Source organism: Sorex araneus, chromosome 3, assembly GCF_027595985.1.
Source record: "Sorex araneus isolate mSorAra2 chromosome 3, mSorAra2.pri, whole genome shotgun sequence".
NCBI lineage: Eukaryota > Metazoa > Chordata > Mammalia > Eulipotyphla > Soricidae > Sorex > Sorex araneus.
The window spans coordinates 38,619,818-38,637,251 of NC_073304.1; the positions used below are offsets into that span (position 1 = coordinate 38,619,818).

At 42.0% G+C, this 17,434-nt stretch overlaps 1 protein-coding gene across 1 annotated transcript in view; it reads right to left on the bottom strand.

Moving 5' to 3' along the window:
• Nucleotides 1-2,728: 2,728 nt before the first annotated feature.
• The window catches only part of PRKCH (protein kinase C eta), a 251,635-nt gene continuing 236,929 nt past the window's right edge, over nucleotides 2,729-17,434 (bottom strand). The window contains exons 13-14 of the mRNA XM_004612376.2: nucleotides 5,386-5,529; nucleotides 2,729-4,408 (exon numbers count right to left, since the gene is read on the bottom strand). Of these exons, the coding sequence (XP_004612433.1) occupies nucleotides 4,262-4,408; nucleotides 5,386-5,529 (291 nt within the window). The 3' untranslated portion in view covers nucleotides 2,729-4,261. The remainder of the gene's footprint in view (nucleotides 4,409-5,385; nucleotides 5,530-17,434) is intronic.

Sequence of the window (17,434 nt, forward strand, 5' to 3'; positions counted from 1 at the left end):
GGGACAGGGGAGAAATTATTCAAATATGAAGAGGCTCTTCTAGGAGAGGAGAAGAGTGAGCTTGAGCTCCCCTTAGGCCACTCCTTGCCAGGCTCCTAACATCCCCAGGCTCAGAGTTTACCTTAGGGGCCTAGAAGGGGTTTTCAAATTCATTTTGGTCCAGACTATTTCCTCTTCTAGGAAGAGGATCAAGTCCATGACAGGTTGCATCACTTGGGCCCACCCCAGTTCCTTTCAAAAGGATTGGCAGCTCCTTGATATGCAAATCATAAAACCCACTGATGATAACTGGTTCAGTGACTAATACTGTCCTGCCCTGCTGGCAGTTTATCTCATGTTCCTACTAATAACAATTCATGCTTTTTTCATTCTCAAAATCTCACAGAAGTGGGGAAAACAGAATTAGCTTTAATATTAGAAAAATTTTATAAAGTTGGGCTGAGTAGATACTTTGGATTTAACTGGCTTTCCTTAAATCCTCACCCTACTGAATTAGTTGCCATGTCTTAAGACAAGTTGCCAAATCTCTCTGTGCTTTCGTTTCCCTCAGATTGTTAAATGAAGATAAGAATATCTCTTGGGGATGAACCTTTGGCTATAAGGACAACTCACGACAAGCTAAGAGTATGTAATGGAGCAAGGAGAAAGCCTCTTCAATGAACACTTCGGGAAAAACTGATTAGCCACATACCCAAAAAATCAATCTGATCCCCTATCTCACATTACAACTAAGAGTGAATTCAGGGGTCAGGGAGATAGTACAGGGACACTCGCCTTGCATGCAGCCAACCCTGGTTGGATCCCTGGCACCCATGGCAATATGGTTTCCTGAACAGAGTCACGAGTATGGCCCTATTACCCCCTGCAAAAAAATTAATTTAAATGGACTAAAGGCCTTGATATTAAATCCAAATCCATAAAATACAATGAGGAAAATATAGAACTCTCTGTTACATGTTATCTTCAGAAGCATCTTAATAAGTATTAGTCATCATGAAGTGAAACTATCTTCTATAAAGTCACATCTCAAAGCAAATGTTTTGCAGTTATTCTCCTTTTAATACTCAAGACCGCAGTGATCTTTATTGTGGAAAGTGTGGAAGAGCAGGGTCCAACTTGGGGCAGGGGGCGGGGAACTGAGGGTTGGCTGGGGTGGAGGGTAGAGTGATACAATGGAGGTAGAGTGAGATTTTCTCAAGATTTCTTACAACACGGTCACATGACTGATCCTGCCGGAACTCGGGTTCACTGTGGCCTCTTCCCATGCTCTATGCTGCCTGCTGAGCTCAGGGAACCAGACAGACCCCAGCACAGTCAGCACCTGCTGATCACATGGCTTGCTGCCAGCTCCTGGCCAGTTTGCCCCAGGAAGTTCAGGAGAGCAGCCGTGTAAGCCCCACAAAGATACATCAGGATTAGAGAGCCTGTGGAAAACATGAGGGGGAGTTCTAACTCCCTGGAGTTGAAGGCTTGTTGACTTTTGTATAAGTACTCAATTCTCCTCACTCCTCACATATAAAAGAGGGGCCAAGGCTGAAGCACCCGAAATCCTATCACAGCAAAATCACTGGCCATAGGAAAGTTTGGTAAGTAAGGAGTTATGGCCTTGACCTGACCTGCAGGAGTTAGGCAGCAAGCTTGGGGATAGACTGTGAGGAGGAAAACTGCTGAGTGATTACAGAGGAGAACTTACGAGTCCTTTGCCAGGCTATAATAGTGGGTTTCAGAAACAAACACAGGCTTGCTTTGTTCCTCATGGTTCTTTACCAGTGTGGGGTCAACCACAGCACGTAGCCAATCAGCAGTATGGAACACCAGAGCTTGAACAGTCTCTCCTAACAGTCTCTCCCAAAGTCATATCCTATAATGATCTGTCCCTTTCTAGAAGTCTGTTGTAACAGGATTTTAAAGATTTGGGCTTTACACTGAATATGCCCTTTTTCAAGCCTGGAAACTTTAGATTGAACACACTCCTTACCACTGTCTAAACCGACTAATTGAGCTTCTCTGAGTAGCTCTTTTCCTATTGGTAGAATTGAAAAAATACCATGAATATCATGGTAATCATCTTGAAAAACAGTGGTAGAAGGACCTTACTGCCTTACAGACATTATCACATCAGTCTAGTGAAATCACACAGGTGAAAGTCTGAAGTACTAACCCAGAGGTTTCCAAATCTAGTTAACCTGCCATCCCCCTTTTCCAGAAAAAAAAATCATTCAGTGCCCCCTTAACAGGGACAGAAAGCAAACAGAAAGTACTCCCCACACTGTCCCCCTGGACCCTCCAGTTGTACTCATGCACTCTAGGATGGTTCCAGCACTCCTCACGGGGATGGTTTGTCCACTTGTGGAAACACTTTTATTTTTTTTTTATTTTTTTTTTTTGCTTTTTGGGTCACACCCGGCGATGCACAGGGGTTACTCCTGGTTCTGCACTCAGGAATTACCCCTGGCGGTGCTCAGGGGACCATATGGGATGCTGGGATTCGAACCCGGGTCGGCCACATGCAAGGCAAACGCCCTACCCACTGTGCTATCACTCCAGCCCCTGGAAACACTTTTAAACATAAAGTCACTATAATCAGTAAAGTAATTTTTCACTTTGAAGTGCAGGAAAGAACACCACCCCCCATCCTACCCCATGGAGGCTGTCAATATTATCTCTCCATTGCTCTGACCCCCCCACCCTATTTTTAATTACAAGGAGGCCATAACGGGGCAGAATTGTGATGTGTGCCTCTTCTAGGGGAAGTGATTTTACAGCAAGCATCTCCTCTCACTCTCTCCCCATGCTGTGGCAACCTTGGAAGCTACATTTTCTAGATGGCAGTGCTGTAAGCTAGAAGACCACTAAGCTTGGACTATATGCGAATGAGAAAGAAACATGCACTGTCCCTGAGTTTTTTAAGGTTAGTCTGCTACAACATTGCCTAGCAATCGTTACCCGAGTTCAGAACAAAAGTTTCAGTAAATAAGATGTACACCAATTTCATTCAAATGAATACACAGAAGATTTTGGGAATTTGCTTTAAGTCCTACCCCTCTGCTCAAACCTTTTATTTTAAATAGGTATTTACTTTGTTTTTACCAACGAGGATGGGACAAATTCTTATGGACAAAAAAAATTTCCTTTTGCTACAAAATGTATTTATTACCATTAGGATAAAATTCTCCATCTGCACATATAAGTACATACTACAGTCCTTGATACATGTCTTGTTTACCAGAGCAGTTCCTAACTCTTAAAATGTATACCAAATATCTGTCTATTAAAATATAACTTAAATAAACTGCTATCGTAAAAGCTATAAGTTGGGTCATTGACACAAGTGATGTGTGGTTCTTGACTATTGAGCCTAGAGCAATACTGACACCCTATGAGGAGACCCCACAGTTCATCAGGGGACAAGCACCTCAAGGTCACCTGCTGAGTGTGTGGCAGTTACTGTGACAATTATACTTCCGTGAAAAAAGAGTTATGTGCTGACAAAAATCTATGGCATGGGGAACATGGAGAGGCGTCTCACAGACACCATTTGGGTAAGTGAACAGGTTCCAGGATAAAAGGGCTGAGGGCATGACTGTTTACAGTAGGTTTTGTGGCATCGTCTCACTGGACACTCAATAAATACCTCTGAATGAAAATAAGAATAAGATAGTGAGCTGCAACAGTGGTCTTGGTGCCCAACATATGGTTTTCAAAATTGGGCTATAAGTTGTGTTTTATGAACTCCATTTTTCCTATATTTCTTGGGAGTAAATGATTCTAATTGGCAAACCATTACTTTTCTTATCTTTAAATTCTTCATTTGCATTTAAAGACTTTCGCAGCATGACAGCTGTACTGGGGCCCATTGTTTTAAAGAGCATGGAGCACTCCATACAAAGTCTTGCCATGCCTCTTGATGTGAAAAGCCTGTTTGGCTCAGAATTTCTAGAGTCTAGTTTTTTTTTTCTTCAAACCATCTCTCCTTTGGGCTCCTGTTAATATCCTTAGCCAGAAGCAGCCATGGACACTCATTAGTTGAGTTGTAATTTCTTCATGAAAGCTTTCTTGGTATCAATTATCTCCAGTACCACGGCACCCTCAGGACTTGAATAATTGATCTCTTGCAGATCCATCCTTCACAGAGTTCTCCTCCTGATCTGCCTGAGGAAATGGTTCTTGTTCTAAGGCCGATGCTAGGGGAATGCCCCCACAAAGCAATTTCTGGAAAATCTTTTTGATGCTCATACCATCACTCTCATTCTCCATAAGGCTACGGCTCTAATTCTGGAGACACAAAGGAAAAGTTTCTAAACTCATCCTGGTTAATCATAGGAAGATGTCCCTCATCAATTGGAGTTAAAACTGGCTCTTCTTTTATGAAGTCTGGATCAAAATTACTGACATCTTCTCGGGATTTCTGTCAAAAGAAAACAAGGGTCACACTTTTTAAAAAAAACTTTTTTATTGAATCACTGTGAGATATACCCTTATGAAGCTGCTCATGATTGGATTTCAGTTCATACAGTATTCCAACACCTAGCCCTCTGGACACTGGGTACATTTTCCAGCACCCAGTGTCCCCAGTGTTTCCAGCACCCAGTGTCCCCAGTGTTTCCAGCACCCAGTGTCCCATCACCCCCACCACCTCCTACCCTCCTACCCTTTTTCTTTTTCTTCTCTCTTCCCCTCCCTCTCTCCCTCTTCCTCTGCCTCCCTCCCTCCCCTCTCCTCCCCTTTTGGGCATTGTGGTTTGCAATATTGATACTGAAAGGTTATCAAGAATATCCCTTTACCTACTTTTAACCCTCAGATCTTGTCCAGCGTGATCATTCCCAGCTATTACTGTCATACTGGTCTCTTCTCTATCTTAACCTACCCTCAGACCCACACACACTTGTGGTTAGTTCTAACCTCTAACCAATCCTTCTAACCACTGTTTTCTCTGGCCAATTATATTATATAATATATATGTGTACATATATGTATAATATAAACAAGGATCAGATTTTATGTGCTTGAGAGTTTATTTCAATGTGTTCACAGAAGTGCTCTGTAGCATATTAAAAAGGATTTTTAAAAAAGTTATGACAACTACATTAGTCCAAGATAATAATTCTCTATTTGTTAACAATTCAGGTTGCAAAAACCTAGAAAGCAGGTCCCAGGAATCTCAATTTAGGTTAAGTGAGAATGGTTGCTGGGAGAGACGAAAACTTTTTGACTAGCAACAAGGCCCATGGAGAAATGTTCCATCGTGAACACATTCAGCCTCCTGCAGGGTCAGCTGCTCCACAGAGCATGAAGTTCTAGTCTGGGCATCCCAAAGATCACAGGGCTGGTGCGACGCTGCAACAATAGAAGAGGGAAGTGTACTAGGACGGTCTGGACACTTACGATTCTGGGTCTGAAAGGTGGTTCCAGTTGACGGTGATTCAATTGAGTCCAGTCAATTTCCTTGAAGAAAGGATGTCTCAAGATGGCATGTTCGCCACCTTGAGCCAGGCTGCCCAAGCGCATGGTAGGGTTCTTGGTCATAAACTGAGAGAGAGTGGGGGAGAAAGAGTCAATCATTCAGCTATAAGACAACAACAAGCGTGTCACAAGACAGGAGGCAGCAGCTCTGGCAGAGGAGCCTGTGTGAGGCTTTCTGGCTCATCTTGCTTAACTAGCCAAATTTTCCATCCCAGGCAGCAATGCCAGCATGAATCATCCCACAAGGGCCCAATTGCCTGGGTGTATTTCTGGCTCTCTCCACTTCCACTTTAGACACAGCCACTGAGATAAAGTAGAAAGGGCCACTTTTCTGTAAATACCATGTATTTTTCTTTGCCCTTGAAAGAAAACTCTTATGAAATATTCTGTGCAGTTGTAGCAGTCAGCATGGTATGAATGGGCTACTTTGAGAAACAGTTGCATCATTTTTTCTGACTGACCTAAATAAATGGACCGGCCACACAGGAGTCCTACAAGCTGATGAGACACAGAGAGGGGAGTGAGCCTTTTCTTTAAGATCTATATGGAGCAGCAGCAATTGTGGAAAACTTACAAAGTTTCATGTCTGGCAACAGGAAAAACAACATTGTTCATCTTCTTCAACGATCAATGATATCATAGTTTTAGTGAAAATGTTTTCTTTTTTTTTTTCCTTTGAGAGTCTACGTTTGTGGCGGAGATACCTCAGTGTAGAGTAATTGCCTTGTATGTGTGAGGCTCTGGTTTGATATCCAGTAACCTGCTTGGATTGCCAATACTGCTTGATTGCCTCCCTGCCTCCTAAACTTCTCTGTCTCTTCAACTCTTGCATTTTGAAATGTCTGATGACTGAGACTCTGTTGCTAGACAGACCCCAAGCTAAAATAAGCATCGCCATAATATGCACATATATAAAACCATATTTATAATAATTGGGACTGAGGCTTGGAGCTGAGCTCCTCTCCACATGTTTCAGGTTAACTCTGGTTTCACAGAATGACCAATAAAGGTAGTCAGAAAACAGCCTGACTAGGGCCTACAATAGCAGTGTAATTCACTTTTCATGTGCAAAATGTGATTTGCAATTTCAAAGATGCCTATGCTAATTGAATTTCCTACTTCCAAAATAAATTCTCCTGTACAAAAAGATTTTATTTAGTTTTACTTTAAATCAAGTTATTTGATGATGATGATGATGGTAATAATGATAATGATGGAGATTTGGTTTTGGGGTTTTTGTTTGTTCGTTTGTTTGTTTGTTTATTTAAGGGCAACAACACGCAGCTTAGCTCAGGACTTACTTCTTATTCTGTGCTTAGGGATCACTCCTGGTGGGCTCAGGGAATCATATGGGGTGCCAGGGATCAAACTCAGATCAAATGTGTACAAGGCAAGCTCTCTACCTGCTGCAATATCTCACTAGCAGGAAGGATTTGTTTTTTGGGTCATACCAGAAGTACTGTGGGGCTGACTCTGCTCAGGAGTGACCTTTTTTAGGAAACCATATATTATGCTGGGGATCAGGCATATAAAAAAACCATACATTAGAACCAGGATCAGTCTCATGTAAGGCAAGTGCCTTATATCCTGCACTCTCTCTAGCCCGGAAATCAAGTTAATTTAAGCAAATTTATGACAACTTATAGTCTCCCCATAGCACTCCTTTCCAAGTTAGACTTATGAACAGAAGACAAATATGACGTATTCATTGGAATGGCTTTGGAGTGGAATCACTACAGTAAATAAACCCTTAAGGTGCCGACACAAGAAGGAAGTGTTGAGAGGTGGCCATTTCTGCTAAGTCACATGTCTTATCTGCTTCAAATAAAAGTAATCATGTGGAGGAAAGAAGCAGCAAAAAGTCTAAGAAAATCTGATAGGATATACCTTATAAAGTGCAAACAAACAAAATTTCCTAGAGGTGGCAATGCAAAATGAAGACAGGATGAGGAGTAATGGATCCTCCTTTCTCCAGAGGAATGAAAGATGACAGGCAGTACTGGATTGGCAATGGAATCTGACAGTGAAAGAAGCTCTCAGAGCTACATGATGCAGCCTGTGCAGCCCCCATTCCAGTCCTGTGCCGTGGACACCCTTGGACATGACAGGTCTCAGAAATCTCACTTGTATCAGAATGAGTAGTTCAAACAGCTGAACCTATCCCTGTGTAAGGCCAGGCACTTCTGAGAGGAAGGTTGGACATGCAGATACAAAAACTAGATGGGTAGATTCTCTGATCAAAGTGGATGGGATACAATCCCTCATAGAGTTAGTATTGTCCAGTCCAAAAACTTATTAACAAAAAAATGATGTTACGAACAATACAGAACACCTCAGGATATCAGAATGGCAGAACAGACCCAGATGCCTTGTGAGAAATCCCCAGGCCTGCCAAAGATGCAAGCAGAGGAAATCTGAATGGTGGGTACAACTTGTTCTTCAGGGTGAAAGGAACTGTGTAAAGCTCTTGATGCCAGGGTGGCAGAAACCCGGGTGTCCAAGAGCTCTGTTCATTCTTCTCAGCCCCTGGCAGCAAATCCAAACTACAAAGAGGTCCTGTGGAAAGAGGCTGCTTGAGGAAAAGCTGGGCCATTTCCTTCTCTGAAAGTTGCATCCTTAGAAATGGTGACAGGCAGAATAACCCTTTCAAAAGCAAGATATTTTTCTTAGATTCTGATCAATTCTTTTTTTTTTTTAATTTTGGGGCCACAACCAGCTATGCTCAGGGCTTACTCCTGGCTGTGTGCATAGGGATCACTCCTGATAGGCTTCAGGAACCATATGGGATGCCAGGAATTGGACCACATGCAAGGCAAACACCCGCCCTGCTATACTATCACTCCGACTCCTGATAAATCTTTTCAAATAACCAAGTATTTTTAGTTGTGTGGATGAAGAGATTTAAAGTGGGCATGAAGAAAGGCACAATCCTGCTTGCGAATGCAGCCAAGACAACTGCACATCAAATGATTGGTATGTTGGTAGAGTTTTAAACAGCACGGTGGCTGGCGTACAGAGATGGCTGAGGCACCACGGAGAGGACACCAAAAGGAGCCCCCAAAAGTGTATAAAACAAGAGCTATACTGCGATCTAGGAGATCACTCAAGAAAATGGGCGAAGTCCCTATTGGAGAACGGAAGTGTTGTCGGCAGGGTGAAGAGTTAGGAAGCTGAGACTAGGGCTGAGAAGACACTGTAGCTACCTTCTGGGAAGGAAACATTGGAAACAAATCCCGGAGGACTTGTGGGAAGAGTAAACAGAACCTATTTGGTGCTGAGATAAAGGAGTAGTGCAGGGAATAAGGTCAAAGGGTCTTTTCTGGTTGTTTGCTGAAGCAGTGCTGTTGGGTAATAGAAACAGCTAACAAAAGGCAATCGCACAATTATTGTTGGTGGAATTAGCATGAAGACAAGTGTGGCAATAAGAGCACCAAGAATACTCACTTTATTGTGCTTTTTAGATTCTGCATTATAAATAAAGAACCCCTATCAGCAAAAAGATTACAACTCACTGAAGACGCAGATAATTAGCTTTGTGGGGGATGGTACTCAGGGACTCCAGGGGTCAACAAGGCCAGATTATTCAATTCTCAGGCCCACAGGAGCTTATGTGGGCCACTTAGTGCCAGGGTTTGAACTTGGATCCCTATGCATGTGCTCCAATTGCTGAGATTTCTGACCAGCCCTGATTAGCATTTTTTAAGAAATAAATATTTAAAAAATTAAGCCCCCTTTCTCCTTTTTTAAAGACTCAATATGATTGCAGAAGCAACGGACTGTAGTATAGTATAGGCATAGCTTCTATTATAAACTCAGATGCAAATATTTGTGTGACATATTCCATTGTCATGTTTTACTGGAACTGAAACCACAGTATCTCTGAGGTATTCCTGTATTTTTATCAGGAGAATGAAAACAGAACTATGTAATGTTGATCTTAGAGTGTGTAGAAAACCTGGGAGGCCGATGAGCTCAGTTTTATAATTGCAATATGGTGTGCCCATGGACATGGACGTAACTAGCCTATGTAAATCTGCGGTGCAGACCAGAGTTAGAGCTCAAACTCAAAGGATAGCAACCAGTAGTGAGAGGAAAGATTGGCTGGGAAGGAATTAGACAAGACTTGTAGAGAGTGTATGGGACTAGACCACAGACAAATTTTGTTTGGCAAGCCCAGTAAGATTTAAAATTATTTTAATAACTTGGCAAACACCTCAAAGTGAAAATGTTGCATCATATGAAAATCAAGTTTCCCAACTTCTCTTGGAAGGAATCTAATCTGGAACTCTGAGCCTTCATCTCTGACCAAGTTCCCGAGCGCTGATCTCTGACTGCCTCTTCTGTGGGTCTTGCTCCTCTGCGCATCCCACCACTCCGAACTGTCCACTCCTGCCTGGCTCCGGAGCCCTGGCAGAGTGAGTTAAAGGCCATGTGATGGTGGGAAGAACTCATAGAGAAGCCAAAGGAGGATGAAAAGCATGAAAGAGAACCCATGACAGAGATCAAGGAGCAGGAGAGGTGACTGGTGGCACAGAGGGAACAGCAGCGTGGGGTGGGCTGGTAGCTCTGAATGACTAGTCCTTTTTCAAAGATGGAGAGTGAGGGAACAATGAACATTCACCCCAGGCCTCAAAGCTTTTTGGGCACACATCAGGAGGGGCTTGCTGCCCTGGGCTAGGCAAAGGATTCTCCCCTAAATACTCTTTCCTGCTGCTGTAGATGGTGATGGCAGAATCCTTCTTGCAGAAAGCTTCCTCTATTTGGTTATGGTCCTAATGGGATGCCGAAACCAAATGAGTTGGCCACAACGTTGTGTAGAGTAATCATCCATTCATGTCTAAGGCTGTCACACTTAAAACTGGCCTTACCTCAACTGACCTTCCTCCTGCTTGCAATCCAAGTGTGGAAGATGGCCAAGATGGAAAATAAAGTGACTTTGTGAAAGATGCTGAACACATTTACTAAGGGAAGTGGAATGTTTTCTAGAGTCAATAAAAGCATTTCTAGGTGGCAAAGGGCCACTGAGAAGGTCAGATTGGCAAGTCTGACTTTACCTCAAATGGAAGCCTCACACTAGGTGTTAGAGTAGGGGGAGGAGGGGAGTTGAGAACACGAAGGTTCGTTTTGCACTTCATGGCTCTCATGTGAGCTAAACTAGAGGATACCAAGGGAGCCAATGACAAATGCCCTGAGAATGAGGAACTGAAAGGTTCTCCGAAGCCATGGAGAAGGTCTGATTACAGGGGTGAGCAGTGAGCATGTGTTCTCCTAAAGGGAGTGGTGTTAGGGTGAAACACCGGGATTGGGGCCAGACTTCAACAGGAATGTTCACGAGACCAGATAAAGGATCAGGAGCGCCTGATATGGAGACAATGTGGGGAACCGGTTAGACTCCGCAGCTAGTGAGCTGATGAGCTGCGTGTCTTGGGAGAAATTTCTCCTCTGGGCTCTTCAACTGTAAAAATGGAGACTTTCCTAGTTCAAAAGGTTATGTTGTTATGGTGCTACACAAGATTATCTAAAAGCGGTTGACAAGAAAGAAACCCACAGCATATACAAATGCATTTTCCAATCAGTGGCAGAAAGTGAGGAGCAGGGACTGAAAGTCTGAGCAGGTGAAATGTGAGTCTCTGCCTAGACCTGCGACTGGCTGGTTCTCCCTGCAACAATGCTTGTAGCCATGAAGGAGCTGGGCTCTTTTTGCTTTCACAGTTCCAGGCTCCAACAGTAGAAAAGGGAATTACGGTCCACAGAAACCACTTGGGCTGACAGCACAGATGCGCAGATTTCTGGACATCTTAAAACATGAATATACCTTTAAAATTATGTATGTGTATATATATACATACATATATACATACATATATATATATACACATACATATATAGTGTATACTGCCCCTTGCGCCATGAAATCCCATCAACAGCCAACATCCAGAGACTATAAAACCAAGCTCTCGGAAGTGACATCTTATAACCTAGTTCTTCCTCTCGGAGAACCTGGCTAGCTACTGAGAGTTTCCTGCCTGCATGGGAGAGCCTGGTAAACTCCCCGTGGTGTATTCATATGCCAAAACTGGTAACAATGATGGGTCGCATTCTCCTGACCCTGAAAGAGTCTCCAACGTGACACCATTTGGAAGGACAAGTAAAGAGAGGCTTCTAAAATCTCAGGGCTAGGATGAATGGAGACGTTACTGAGACCGCTCGAGAAATTCGACGATCAAGGGGATGATGATGATGATGACGATGATGATATATATATATATATATGCATATATGTATGTGTGTCTGTGTGTGTGTGTAAGGAAACTTCTAACAAGAGCTGTATCTGCTTTTGTGACAGAAGGGAGATACTGAACGCAGGACAAAGGGTGTAACAGAGCAATTTCTGTGCCACCCTGGTGTCAGGGACAGCTCTTATTCAATTCCCTGGCTCTGCAACACATAAGGTTCTGAGCTGTCAGCCTGAGTCTGGAGATAACAGGATCTAAATGTACTTTGAAACTCATTAAAATGTTTATCATTTAGAGTCTATGCCTAAGAGTATTCTTTTTCCTTTTCCAAATCTGATTCACAGGAAGAGGATTAGTTAAGTAAATAGAACAATTAGGCTAATAAGATTTTGTGTGGGGAACAAAGGTACACTACTTCCCACGAAATGGATGGATCAGATTACTGGCCACACAAAATGATCTTCTTCTTTATTCAATTTCAGACCAACAGGCAAAGGAGAGTCAGCAGTTAATGCTGGCCCACTGGAAAGAAACACAGTCACAGGACATTCACACTGACGTTACAGGAAGAGGCTGCTAAATGAGAAGATGGCCTTCTAGATGGTTCTACCCTGAATTCTGGGGAGGGCGAGCAGAGACAGGGCAGGACACAGAAGAGAGTATGGTCCATGGCCATAGTGAGCAGTCTCTTCTTGGGCGAGGTGCAGACGGCCATCCTGGGGCTGACAATGAGCATGTCTAGGTGAGCAGGTGTTGTCACTGTTACAGGTAGAGTCTGACCTAGGAGTGAAGACTAGTTTGCAACAGGCCTGGCCACAGAGCCACACCAGGACTTGGACTTGGCACTGGGGGGGGGCACTTTCCCACAGGAGAAGGTAGATATTTAAGCTCAGACATCCCAAGGGGGTGGGAGAGAAGCACACGCAATGGATTTCTTAAAAAAGGCTCTGGGGAAACAGATGGCAATCTTCCCAAGTACAGGTTCTGGTGCAGAATGGTGTTGCTATGGAAAATTGGGAGGAGTCAAGAAGGAGAATCGCTCTAGCATGTTCTCATTGGATTTCAGTGGAGTTTGCCTAGCAGGTAGGGCTGGCACTAGAATCCTCCAACCCCATTACCTGCTTTTACTTCAAACAGTTGGGGAGTGAAACCAGGTAGTGAGAGTCAGAAGAAAAGAAAATGAGAGAGAAAGGAAGATACCGTAGGTATTTTTAAATATCTGGGAGAGCTCTTGGTCAGAAGAGGAATTGGGCAGTTTCAAGCAGGAGAAAGAACGGGGAGGCGAAAGTTCAAGGAAACATATGTAAATATAAGGAAAAGTAAAGTTTTTAGGACTCAATGCCGTAAGTGGCGGGAGGGATGACCAACGTACTTCATAATCTATTACAACATTAAGAGTTTACATTTTCCTTCCTTCTCTTTTTAGATTTATTTGGAGCAAAAACAGCTGATATTTTGAAGATGTCTAATGTATTATCTCTCCCAGAGACATCATATTTTCCTTGGGCCTAAAGTAGACTTTTTCTCAAGAGGAAATACGCTCAAGCTGCCCTCCTTTGTCCTGTTACTTAAGGAGTGGGTAGGAGAATATATTTGAAAATGCTTAATCATTAGTCTTCAAACTGACAGGTTATTTCTGACCTGCACCAGAATATTTCACAAGTTAATTCCAGAAACACGGTATATGGAAAGCCAATACAAAAAAAGAGAAAAGAAAGTGTGTCTGTCCCTGCAGTGGGGCAGAAGTGCTGAAACCTATGTCACTTTAGCTGGCTCTATTTCCCATCCTGTCTATGATTAGAATCCAGCCACCTTTTCGTAGGTATATACGGTATACTTTGATGGTGTTCTTAACACTCTGCCTTTTACTCAAAACAGACTGGTGGTTTCATGGGTGGGAGTTAGGAAATAAAAATTTTTAGTTCCAATGTTTTATATCTGTCATAGGATACAGAATACAGATAGAATCCATAGGCAATAATGTAAAGTATTACAAACATTTAAGTATTGCTAATATATAAGAAATACTTCTGTGGTCATTCATTTTACACTGTATACAAATGACAAATTATTGTTATACTCCTATTAAAGTTAACATGTAATATCATATGTCATTTATATTAAAAACAAAAAAGCAAGTGATGCTAAAGAAGGATTATTTACCCACAGAGACACTACATGACATAATTCATTTTTTAAAATTGCACTATCATTATTATTTTGGTTTGGGGGCTACATGTGACAGTGCTCAGGGATCACTCCCAGTGAGCTTGGAGGACCATACGGGGTGTCAGAATCAAATCCCTGTGCAAGGCAAACACCCTACCCAATACACAATGGGTAGGGTGTTTCTCAAGGCCCAGCCCCTACACAATGTCCTTTATTGCCTCCTGACAACCCCAGGCTGACACCCTTCTTATTCAGAATACATAAACTAAGCCTAACCATTGACTGCTGAAACTACCAGGGGAGCACTGGCCTTGCAGGTAGAGGCTGAGGGTCCCATCTCTAGAACTCAGCAGCCAGGTGTGTGTGAGCACACTGTGACCCCAATGGGACCAAAGAAGCACTTCAGAACAATGCAGAGTTCAGGTGAGCAAAACTTCACACAGGAAATGCCTCCAAGTTTACTTTGCAAAACCTTTGACACTTTTATCCTTCTGGTTGAGAAATGGCGAAAGTAAAGAGATATGTGCTTACTAGTTTTCCTACTGGAAAATTCTTCACATTGCCACCCACAGATGACATAAGGATGTCTGTTCTTAGGAAACTTATCTAAAATGGCAGAAGTTCAAAACTTTGACTTTATATAGGTGTATCTGTCTCTGTTTGTCTCTCTCTCTCTGTGTATGTATATGCCAAATACATTGTCCCTGGGACGATCTGCCTATTGGAGTTTTCTGTCAAAAGCATCCTTGATCTCAGTAAATAGTCCGTTTCTGAAAAGTTTACCAGACTGGGAGTACTAGAAAGAGACCTGAGATCAGGTTCGTTTTCTCATGTGGATAGTTTAAGTGGATAAGAAAACTGCCAGCTGATGCTTTCTTTAAGATTCTCCCCATAACAATGTTTGATTTTTAAAAAAATCAGCTGTAAAGATCTGGAGTTGAATCCTCTGTATTCCCCTGCTCCATTTCCTCAACTACCTCCTCCTGGCTCACCACCTTTTGGGTCGTTCCTGTGAACAAGTCCCCTTTCAACCAGCAGAAGAGTAGGGAAATGGATAGATCAGATTCAATGCTGTTCCACATCACTGGCTAAAATAGAATCCCAGAAGTAACTGTGGTATTTTTTGCCTTTGTGTGCAGAGTCAAACAGGACTCATATGGACAATGCACAGATGATGAAATCTGATAGGTTTGATGATGGATAAACCCACATGCATAAACATACACACACTTTCATTTCTATGAAGCTTAGTGACAAAAGCATTCTATAATCCTCTTCCGAGGCCAAGTTTACAATGCCTCCTGTGCTGACACAGGTGACTAAGGAAAATGCACCAAACTCCTCTCACTACTTTACCTTAGTCAACTGTGTGCTCAGTTGGGCTATGACTTCACTTGAAGTCATCACTGGGCCAGGTGATCTCACAGGAGATGATTTAACAAAAAGGAACACTCACATCAGAGAAATGCCACCACCTCCCGAACTCCTGAGGGCCCTGAGTACCCTAAGACTTCTTACAGCCAGACAAGGACAAAACTGCAACTGCAGAAGATCTAAGCAAAACATATCTTTGCCATGATTCTTTTGATATAACGTGGTCCCTATTTAGGAAAGATGAGAAATGAGCACAACATGAAAAAGCAATGTCTTCCCTTTGCACTTTTATTGTTTGGTGCACATTATGACTATTTTTAGTTTTAAGATCACTGATTAATGTTTTAGGAATTATTTTCAAGTAGATAGCCTGGGCTAATTCCTCTGACTCTGCCCCCAAATGAGATTTTTGGATATTCATACACAAAGACTCATAAATTCATAATCCTAGGGGTACTGGGAAAGGTGATTCTGGGGAAAAGTCAAGGTTTCAAAGTAATACTGTTGCATAAGTCATGCTTGTAAGACTCTGGCGCTTATCCTAAACAACCACTCACTTTCACTTTCAGTGGAACACGGAATATGAACACCATCTGACCCCAATTTCAGGGAACTTACTGATACCCACAAAGTCCTGAGGTCTTTAATATAGTTTTTATATAAAACTGGTATCCAATTTCCATACGTATAGAATAAAAATGAGTAATTTAAAAAATATTACTTTTGAAGGAAAAAATAGACAAGCAAACTATTCACAGGACATATTCTTTTTAGCATTATATATATTAGCCAAGAGATAACTGGACAAAGGTAATAAATATACACATGCATATTTATACACACAACATATATACACACATACATACATATATACAAAATGGAATACAACTCAGCTATATAACATAGACAAAATTCTGCCATTTGCAACAGCATGAATGAACCCAGAGGGGATTAAGCTTAAATGATACACCAAAGACACTATTTGTTTTCACTATGGCATATAGAGAAGTCAATGACCTAAAAGAACCAAATATAACTTTTATAAAACCAAATTAGTCGTTAGTAAAAGTAAGGGAAGTAGGGGTAGATAAACTGGGCCAACAAAATGATGAAAGATAATTAAACATTTAGTGGTGAATTTAATGCAGTCATAAGATACTGATGCACACCTGAAACATGTAAAGTTACAATCACATGACACGTCAATATTTTTTTTTTAATTGACGGCCAAATAAATGCTATTACTAGGAACTGGTGCTCTGATCTTTTGTTACAAAGAAAAGATCAGGAAATCTCAGGCAGCCAAGCAGGGATGACCCATGGCATTAAGACAGTGGTGAGAGCGGAAGTGAAGACCTTGGCCTTTCCTGCCTCTCTGGTGGGAAAGGGCAGACCCAAGCCCAGTGGGAAGAAGTTACACAGAGTTGCAAAGGCAGTAGCTTGGGAGCTGCACTAATCAACGAAGGCTCTCTTGTTTTCTATGAAGAATCCTTCTTTGAGGCACACTTAGAGTTGAGGGAGTCATGAAATTTGCTAAAATGGCTGATTAATTTTGTCGGCAGCATAAAAATGACCTGGGGATATACACTACTGTTGAGACTCTCACAGGGAATCAAAAGACAAAGCTGGATCCGTTGTTCTGACACATTTCCTCATAAACAACAGAAAACTGCAACTTGATCTGAAGAGCAATGATGTGGCTCACATAATTTCTTCTTCTTAGCGAATCTGTATTATTAAGCCATTTCACTTTATTCATAAAGGCTGACCTCACATTTTCTAAACAATCTAGAGTAAGTGTATATACATATAAATACACACAGAAGCACAAACATAAATACACAGTTTGAAAATATATAAACTATCAACTTACAATGATTAAAGAATTTTACTATTATGGAGATTCTCAAACTAATGCAAGTACGTGCCCATCACCCAACCTTGCCTAACACTCACTGACGCATTCCCAATCTTATTTCATGTGTTTTTTCCTGCCACCTGGGAGTACTCTTTTTTAAAAAGAAAAATCCCACACATTTCATCTGCAAAAACTTCAGTCTGACTCATAAACTCTGTGTGATAGCCAGAATAATCTTTTAGACACGAGAGAGTGAGTTTGTGATTGCTTGAAATCCTTCCCTGATTTATTCTGGTTACACTTGCTCACATGTTCTCCAATACAGTCTCTTGCT